At 50.2% G+C, this 10000-nt stretch overlaps 1 protein-coding gene across 2 annotated transcripts in view; it reads right to left on the bottom strand.

The window, feature by feature from the left end:
- The window catches only part of si:dkey-16j16.4 (histone-lysine N-methyltransferase SETD1A), a 36210-nt gene that overhangs the window by 20106 nt on the left and 6104 nt on the right, over positions 1 to 10000 (bottom strand). For both annotated transcript variants that reach the window (XM_061261081.1, XM_061261073.1), the window contains exons 2-3: positions 3490 to 3571; positions 1766 to 2238 (exon numbers count right to left, since the gene is read on the bottom strand). In XM_061261081.1, the coding sequence (XP_061117065.1) occupies positions 1766 to 2238; positions 3490 to 3571 (555 nt within the window). The remainder of the gene's footprint in view (positions 1 to 1765; positions 2239 to 3489; positions 3572 to 10000) is intronic.

Genomic DNA, 10000 nt, shown 5'->3' with positions numbered 1-10000 from the left:
CCCCCCCCCCCTCTCGCAGTCTGCATCCTGGCAGCTACTGGGTTTAACAAGCACTCGTCCAGACACTCCTTTATAAGCCTTTTCTCTCTCTCTCTCTCTCTCTCTCTGTCTGTCTTTCTCTCTATCTATCTCTCCCTCACCCCAGTTCCTTTTCTTTCTCTCTTTCCGTCTGTCTTTCTTTCTTCCTCTGTCAGTCTGTCTCCGTTTTCCTCCTTCCTACGCCCACCTCTCTTTCTCTCTCTCTGTCATTCACTTTCTGTCTCTCTCTGTATCTGTATCTGTGTGTGTGTGTGTGTGTGTGACCCAAGTACTCGGGTCAGGGGGTGAAGTGGCGTGGTCCTTCTTTGCCCTGGTTGTTATTATAACCAGATGTTTCATTAAAGAGTATCAACAAGTCTCTCCCTCTCTCTCTCTCTCTCTCTCTCTCTCTCCATAGCCCCCTCCCTACTCTACCCCTCTCTCTAACTGGTTTTATGGGAACAGAGCAGACATCTGCCAGCAGAATTGCGTCCCTGGACTGGGGGGGGTCGAGGGATTGACCCATTACCACACCCCCCCCCCTTTGACCCAACATGTCACCAGACTCCCCTGGGGAGGTTATAATGGCTTATAGCACTCCTCTACCACTTCCTCTCAACGTAAAAAAAAAAACATGTACCGTTATCGGCAAACCCCTGCCAGGTGTGATACGGCACAGACACCTGCAGCGTGTACGCACATTGGGGCCCCGACACAACGCTGCAGTAACGCTCTGCCAACGCTGTGGAAACGCTGTCCCAGCTGTCAGAGGAACGGGGAGCGTTTACTCCAAACGCACTTGTGTCTGTCACGGGTTGGGCTGCCCTGCTCTAGGTGTTGAGTGAGGTGCGCTTTGTTAGGGGTTGGAGTGAAAACCTACAGGACGGCAGATTTCCAGGAACAGGGTTGGGCAGCCCCGCTCTAGCTGTTGAGTGAGGTGTGCTTCGTTAGGGTTGGAGTGAAAACCTTGGGAAGTATGTGTCATGATGCGTCCTGGCTAAATTCCCAACCTGGCTCATTCAACCTGCCACCCAATCATCCCCTGATTCAATTGGCAAAAACACTGTTCTCTCCCTCTCCACCTCAGCTGGCATGTGGTGAGCATTCTGGCACAAAATGGCTGCCGTCCATCGCCCAGGTAGGTGCTACACATTGGTGGCGTCTAGAAAAGCGCTACATAAATGTAATGATCTAGCTCAGTGTTCCTCAACTCGAGAAGTCCTTGAGACCCACTTGTTGTAACCAGGAACTCACACACCTGATTTAACTAAGTGGTGGCTTGATTGGTTCAGTCATTCAATCAGAGTGAGTTTGTGGTTTACAACAAAAAAACCTGCTGGCAAGTTGAGCAACACTGAGCCAGATCATTACATTTATATAGCACCCACCTGGGTGATGCAACCGCCGCCATTTTGTGCCATGGCTGATCTAGCTATCTATCTATGACCACCTTTTCTCTGATTACAAGGCAGTAACACTGGAGGGGGGTTTCATTACATTACATCACTGGCATTTGGCAGACGCTCTTATCCAGAGCGACATACAGTTGAGTAGACTAAGCAGGAGACAATCCCTGGAGCGATGCAGGGTTAAGGTCCTCGCTCAAGGGCCCAACGGCTGTACGGATCTTATTCCGGCTACACCGGGATTAGAACCGCCGACCTTGCGGGTCCCAGTCATGTACCATAACCACTACGCTACAGGCCGCACCGGGGGGGGGGGGGGGGGCGGCGGGTGGAATCCGAACCTGCTGCATCTTCTCCAGGTCCAGGCTGGGCCGGCGCTGCTCGGTCCCGTACCCGGGCCGGTGGCGGCGGTAGGGCGCGGCGGGGGGGTCGAAGTGCCCCAGGAGCAGCGGCCTGGCGGGGGCGCCGCGGGGCGGCGGCAGCAGGCCGTGGTGGGGGGGCGAGGCGCTGAACGGCACGGGGCTGGGGGCCGGGGCCAGGCGGGGGCCCGGCTCGGCCGGGGCGGACGGGGGCCCGCACAGGTCCTTCACCTCCTCGTCGCTGGAGGCGCTGCTGTTGCTGTTGCTGTTGCTGCGCTGCTCCGCCCAGCGCCGGTCCTCGCGGATGATGCGCTCCAGCTCCTCCTCGGAGCTGTGCCGGTCCAGCGCCGGGTCCAGCAGGACCCGGAGCCGCCGCAGCCGGGCCGGGGACAGGCCGCCCTGGTTGTACTGCTGGCTGGTGGCCAGAGGGGTCAGGCCACTGTTCCGCCTCCGCTCTGCAGGGGGGGGGGGGGGTCAGAGGTCAGAGGTCAGCGTGAGAGTGCGGCCCGTTTATGTTTGTGTGTGGGTGGGAGGGAGTGTGTGTGTGCGTGTGTGTGTGGGTGGGAGTGTGTGTGTGAGTGAGGGTGGGAGAGAATGTGTGTGTGTGTGTGTGTGTGTGGGTGGGAGTGTGTGTGTGAGTGAGTGAGTGTGTGTGTGTGTGAGTGTGTGTGTGAGTGGGTGTGAGTGTGTGTGTGTGGGTGGGAGAGAGAGTGTGTGTGTGTGTGTGTGTGTGTGTGGGTGGGAGTGTGTGCGCGAGTGAGTGAGTGCGTGTGTAAGGGCGTGAATGTGTGAGTCACTATGAGTGTGCGTTTCTGTTTGTCTGTGTGTGTACGTGCGCGTGTACGCGTGCGTGTTTGTGTGTCTACGCTCCAGTGGTAACTGAAGACTTTCTCGAGAACAAAATCAAATCGCCGGTTGGGATGAGTAAATAATCAGGACCATAAGTTGGCCCAAAGTCCCGAAATGGACTGACCCCTGGAGCACGCCCCTGGTTGAGCACAGTACAGCACGGTTTGATGAGTGTCTGGGGCGACGCACATTTTCATTTCTCTATGTTTCACAAGACTGCCTTTGACCAACGACCTCGGAGAAGAAGCAGATTCTCAAACTCTCTCTCAAACCAGCTTTCTGTGATGTGGATAGAGAACTCAGCACTCAAATCCTCTGGCCTTGCTTCTAAATCCGTGTTTGCTCTCCCGGCCTTCCCCCTCTTTTTAGGAAATCATTTTCCAGGATTTTCCAAGGACATTTCCCGTGACTCACATCCATGAGACATGGGCAAAGGTAGGCCAAAGCCGGTGGTGATCCCAGTGGAGAGGGGGGCTACGCTGGCTGGCTGGGGTGGTGGACAATGTGCAAGTACCATAACCATAACCCATAACCATAACCTATCGAAATGCTGTGCTGTCATGTGATCTCAGCAGCAAACAAGAACGAGAGAAGCTGAGAAAATACAGAAAAGTACGCATATCTCAGCTCTAAAAATACTTCTTTAATAGCTTGAATTATAGTCAAGCCTACAATTTTCCAGGACCTCGCAAATATTTCTTGGGACAGCTTGGCAAACTAGTCTATAAAGGTTTTCCAGGACAAGTCAGAAACCTGTCTCCTGTTTGTGTGTGTTTGTATCCCTCACTAGGAGCACAGGACCGTGCACTAGTTTAAAGAGTGAATTTGAATTTGCATTTGGATTTGAGTGACAGTACCCCTGTCGATCTGTGCCAGCTCCTGGTTCTCCCCCTCCGAGTCTTCGCTCTCCCACCCCTCCTCGCCGCCGTGGTACGAGATCTGCAGGAGACGGAGGGAACAGGAGTTTAGCCAATCAGCAGCCACAGTCCAGCTCTGACATCATCACAACCAGCAACAGTCTCCACCCCTGACATCATCACAGTGTCTACCACCAACCAGCTATAGACTCCACCCCTGACATCATCACAGTGTCTACCACCAACCAGCTACACTCTTCAACAGTTACCCCATCACAATAATATACACTCAGTGAGCACTTTATTAGGTATTTATTCAACTTATTTTGAACACTTAAGTCTTCTGCAGCTGTAGCCTATCCGCCTTAAGAGGTTTGACGTGTTGTGTGTTCAGAGATGTTCTTGTGCACACCACTGTTGCAATGTGTGGTTATTTACATTACATTACTCACTTTACCATTTACCATTTACTCACTCATTAACAAGGCGTTTCTGTCCTTCACTGGATGTTTTTTTGTTTTTAACACCATTCTCTGCAAACTCTAGAGACTGCTGTGCATGAAAGTCCCAGGAGATCAGCCGTTTCTGAGATACTCAAACCACCCTTTCTGGCATCAACAATCATTCTACGGTCAGTCACCTCGATCACATTTTTTCCCCCATTCTGTGGGTTGATGTGAACATTAACTGAAGCCCCTGACCCATATCTGCATGACTGTAGGCATTGCATGGCTGCCACACGATTGGCGATTAGATAATCCCACGCATAAGTAGGTGTTCAGGTGCTCCTCATGAGGTGCTCAGTGAGTGTATACCACCACACTCCAGCTCTGACCTCATCACAATATATAGTCTGGCCACCAACCAGCCATTGGAGAGCCCTATAGCTCCTGGAGAATGTCCAGGCTAGCCCGGAGGTTAGCATTAGCCTTGGGTGAAAGCTTGCACCGGCGGCACGGATGGTGCAGTGGGTAGCACTGCCGCCTCACAGCAAGGAGGTCCTGGGTTCGAATCCCCGTCGGCCGGGGCCTCTCTGTGCGGAGTTTGCATGTTCTCCCTGTGTCTGCGTGGGTTTCCTCCGGGTACTCCGGTTTCCTCCCACAGTCCAAAGACATGCAGGTTAGGCTGATTGGAGAGTCTAAATTGCCCATAGGTATGAGTGTGTGAGTGAATGGTGTGTGTGTGTGTGTGCCCTGCGATGGACTGGCGACCTGTCCAGGGTGTATTCCTGCCTTTCGCCCCAATGCATGCTGGGATAGGCTCCGGCCGCCCTGCGACCCTGTTCAGGATAAGCGGGTTAAGGATGGATGGATGGATGGATGGATGGATGGATGGATGGATGGATGGATGGATGAAAGGTAGCAGCACAGAGAGCTACAGTGCTGGCATGACACCACAGTAAGGTTTCCTCAGAGAATATTAGACATAATGGGGTCATTGGCAATTTGGTGAAGCTACTTCCACTCAATTAACTAAGTCATCCGTTCCTAAGCGCGGCCCTCGGTCCCCTCACCAACGCTGCTTCTCCTTCAAGCCGTAACTGCAACCCCTGAACTGTCGCGACAAACGAGTGCTTTCCTTTGACATGCTGTTCAACAAACAGTTCCTTTACAAATAGGCGACGCTCTTAACCGACTAAATTAGGGGAAGACCGGTGTAATCAGCGCTGAAAGGACAGACCCCTGGCCACCTGTGGAAAAGCAGGAGCCCAAAGCAAACCTGTATAGTGTGCACTCTCCAAAATAAAGGTACAAAAAGTGCCAAAACATCTACAAATGTGGAAATAAGACTATTGCAATTCAGTTATTAACTGTAATTATTTTGACAAGCTGAACAGGTTGAACACATTATACCTGTTATCTGCGGTTCGTTTCACCCCCCCCCCCTCCCTCACCCCCTCACCCGCTGAAACAGCAGCAGGCCCACAGGCTGCTCTGGAGGGGGACTTCCCGCCGCAGGACCCCGTATCCCCGGGAGACGAGGGCGTCTGGGCATCCGCCCGATATTTATCTCACAAGTGGTTTTTCAGCTCCGAGCTACGCAACAGAAACCACCGCACCCCTCCCGCCCTCCCGCTTCCATCAAACCCCCACCCCCCCACCCCGCCCCACCCCACCCAACCCACATACTGTAAAGTGTTTGGATGTGAACCTATATGACTATTACAAGCCCCCCCCCCCCCCCCAGTCTCACACTGTGCACCTGTGACCTTTCTCTGTGCTCAGTCCCGACGCTGCGACTGCACGCAGATGCTCTCGTCAACACCGACTGACGGTAAAGACCACAACACTAAATGTCTGTCAGAACAAGCATTTTCATTCCTTTTTTTGTTGTTTTTTGTTGTTTCTCCGAAATATTAGGTTGTTTCCAGTTACCATTTGCTTGACAAGTGAAATGTTCTTATCCCGTTGGCAAATCTTGAAATGAGTCAAGCGGTCTTACCACATTGGCAATATTTTTGTATTACTTCTCAAAAATATCTCAATATAAGTACTAAAATACTTGTTGACATGGACTTATTTTTTGGTTTTTGCAGTGATGTGCATACGCGACGGTTTAGCCAATGAACACAGCTGTGCTTGTGCTATCATGACACACCATGGTTTTAAGAGTATAGTTTCAGTTACAACATAGAAAGCATCTAGTTTCAGAAAGGGATGCTTTCCCTGCTTAAACAAAACTAGGTTTTGAAACAGCTGGTATCTGGTTGACAATTTCAGACCAGCTCCACACTCAACATGGTTTGACCAGCTCGAACTATGCTTTGAAACAGCTGGTAGCCGGCAATTCTAAGCTGGCCATAGCTGGATTTTACAGCAGGGTTAAGTTGCAAACTGTTTTAAGGGTATACTGTTAGATAGAACATAGAAAGTAACTTGAGAAAGTGGTACTTTGGGTGACAAACGGTTTTAAATGTCAAGTTTCAGATGCAACATAGGAAGCAACTAGCTTGAGAATGCTTCAGCTAGCACATAGTTAAGGGTATAGCGTTGGATAAAACATAGATAGCAACATAGTGAACCCAGGATAAATGCATTCAATGTTAGCTGAACCAAAATGCAGAGGAAATTATTGTTTGCTGAGACTTACTTGTAAAGAGGTAACACCAATACATTCGTTTTTTTTTACATTTTTCTATTCTAGGAGTAAAAGGAAATGGAATTTGCTTCAGGGTGGCCTGTAGCGTAGTCGTTAAGGCACATGACTGGGACCCGCAAGGTCGGTGGTTCGATCCCTGCTGTAGCCACAATAAGACCCGCACAGCCATGGGGCCCTGCTTAGTCTAATCAACTGTAATGTAACGTAATGCTTCACGCGAAGCTCCTGAGGGTAGCAGAGATCTAAGTGTGAAGCAAACAACGGGGCCTCCTCCCCCCTGGTGTAAATCTCCTCAGCAAGCCGGAGAGAAGTCTCCACACCTGTGTCTGCTCCTGCCGCAGATATTAATAACGCGCACCAGATGGTTGGCTCCGCGTTCCTAATACCGAAAAGCTCTGCCCGCCTTTGCCTTCCGTTGACCGAGGAGCTTTCCAAAAGCGTTTCCATCTCCACGAAACTCCGCGACCGGGCGGCAGTTACGTTACGTTTTTTTCAGCGAGAGTTAACGTTTCGGAAGCACGCGGAAAAGCTCCCGACGCGAATTGGAAGCTCCAGAAATTTAGGAAGGGGTAGGAGAGATGGAATGCGGGAGTTGACCATCTGGTTAGTCTGCGAGTGCAGTCCAACTCCAAAAGTACTGGAACAGTAAGGCCAATTCCTTTGTTTTTGCAATACACTGAATGTGTTTGGGGTTGAGACGGAAAAAGATGAACACAAGACAGGAGTTCAGGATTTCAGCTTTTTATTTCCTGGTATTTTACACCTAGATGTGTTAAACTACTCGGAACATAACACCTCAGGTATCAGACCACACAATTTTTAGGTGAGCAAAAGTATTGGAACAGAGAGTATTTAAGTAAACGAAAGTAAATAACGCTTAATATTTGATAGCATATCCCTTGCTTGCAATAACTGCATTAAGCTTGTTTCTGGGGGTTTTCTTAAATCTCCTCTTCAGGAGGTGAAATACATGCTAATTTGGGTTAAGGTCTGATGATTGACTTGGCCAGTCTAAATTCTTCCACTTTTTCTCCCTAATGAAGTCCTTTGTTGTGTTGGCAGTGTGTTTTGGGTGTTCCTCCCAGTTATTTTGGATGCATTTCTCCTTAAGTTGGCAGACAGAATGTTTTTTTAGACTTCTGAATTCATCTTGCTGCTACCATCATGAGTTACATCATCAATAAAGAATAGTGAGCCCACTCCAGAAGCAGCCATGCAAGCCCAAGCCATGACACTTCCTCCACCATGCTTCACAAATGAGCTTGTATGTTTTGGATCATGAGCAGAGATTTCTCCACACTGTGGCCTTTCCATCAGGTTAATCTTGGTCTCATCTGTCCTTTGTTCACTTTGTTCCAGAACGTTTGTGAAGAACCCAAGGCTCAAACCAAGAGTAGACATTCAGAACTATTTACTGTTTAAGAAATCAATCCAACAGGACACCTCTGGGCAACAAGAAACGCCCGTCAGTCACATGTTCCAATACTTTTTCACACCTAAAAGTTGGGTGCTCTGACACAAAAGGTGATATGTTCTAAGTTGTTTAACAACTCTCGATAAAAATAGGAAATAAAAGCTGAGATTTGGATCCGTCATCTCTTATACATTGTTTGAGTGCTTCAGTGTATAGCAAAAAAAAAAAAAAAAAAAAAAAGGAATTGACCTTGCTGTCCCAATATTTTTGGAGGGGACTGTATGTGTGTTTTTCTGCCTTTAGTGTGGAAGTGAAAATGAAACACAGCATGGGGATATACCAGTTTGGTAAGGTATCGGCCATGTTGGTATCGCCAGTGTTGGTAAGATGTCCGCCATGTAGCTAAAGTGTCTGCCATGTCGGTAAGGCGTCGGCCATGTAAGAAAGATGCCAGCCATGTTGGTGAGGCGTCAACCATGCTGGTAAGGTATTGGCCAGGTTGGTATGGTGTCGGCCATGTTGGTGAGGTCGAGTCACAGCAAACCGGGCTGTGATGCCCCCTGGAGCCCCCAATGCCAGTTTCCAGGGTAACAGGCTGTTCCAGCCAATCCCTGACTTCCAGCACCCAACCCAGCACCACACACCCGTGCCCAGTCACGCTAATCAAAGCCAGTATTCACCGACGGTCTCAAAGCAGGACAAGCCGACCCAAGACCGGCTTCCCCTTTTACCTCACAATAGGGCCGCCCAGATGCAGGGCAGCTGCCTCGCGGGGAGAGTCGCGTACGAGAAGAAACGAAAGCGATTCTGCGTTTTCTCGAGCATGCGACACTGTGCAAACAGGCCCGGTCTGGCAGCGATGTGATCTGATCTTCGCTCGGCTGCGTCAGAAATCCGGCTCACCCAGCCACCAGAGCGAGCCGCTTCCTCTTCGCACCGTGACTGGCACAACGGGGGCGATTGTCACCCCTCCTGAGGGGAAACCTGCATCCCCGCTCAAACGTAATAAGGACAGGCACCATGCAAATGTGTGTGCGGAGTGACGGAGCGAGATTTGAATAGTTGTGCTTCCCCAAAGAGAACATAACTCTGGGGCTTTTTAACACTGTGTGAATTCAGAGAAGAAACACATGGTCTGAGTCACTCTGAGTATGTGTGTGTGTGTGTGTGTCTATGTGTGTGTGTGTGTGTGTGTGTGTGTGTGTGTACGCGCGTGTGCATGTGTGCAAGCCTGCATGTTTGTTTATGTGTATACGTGCGTGCATGTTTTTGTTACATGCAGGTATGTATGTGTGCGTGTGTGTATGTGTGTGCAGGTGGTGAGTGTGTGTGTGTGTGTGTGTGTGTGTGTGTGTGTGTGTGTAAGCCTGCATGTTTGTGTATGTGTATGCGTGCATGTGTCTTTTTGTTACATGCAGGTTTGTGTGTATGCGTGTATGTGTGTGCAGGTGGTGTGTGTGTGTGTGTGTGTGTGCGTGTGTGCAAGCCTGCATGTTTGTGTATGTGTATGCGTGCGTGTGTGTTTTTGTTACATGCAGGTTTGTGTGTATGCGTGTGTCTGTGTGCAGGTGGTGAGTGTGTGTGTGTCTGTGTGTCTGTGTCTGTGTGTGTGTGTGTGTGTGTGTGTGTGTGTGTGCGCGTGTGCAAGCCTGCATGTTTGTGTATGTGTATACGTGCGTGTGTGTTTTTGTTACATGCAGGTTTGCGTATGTGTGTGTGTGTGTGTGTGTGTGTGTATGTATTCTTATGGGAGCGCAGAACACAGCTCCCATAGGAGGGATGAGCAGTGTGTGTGTGTGTGTGTGTGTGAGAGACAGCGTGTCAGTCCCGGTGTTAACCCCCCACACGTCGCTTTGCATACGCGGCGTAGCCTTCACACGTCACATTTGCTTAGGCCTGTCCCAGCTGCACCACCACCACCACAGCAGCAGCAGCAGCAGCAGCAGCTATGGAGACAGCAGGCTGCTCAACTCTCACGATCAGATGTTGTTCTTCTGT

The sequence above is a fragment of the Conger conger genome, chromosome 1, assembly GCF_963514075.1.
Source record: "Conger conger chromosome 1, fConCon1.1, whole genome shotgun sequence".
NCBI classification, from domain to species: Eukaryota; Metazoa; Chordata; class Actinopteri; order Anguilliformes; family Congridae; genus Conger; species Conger conger.
This window is presented reverse-complemented; position numbering and strand designations above follow the sequence as displayed.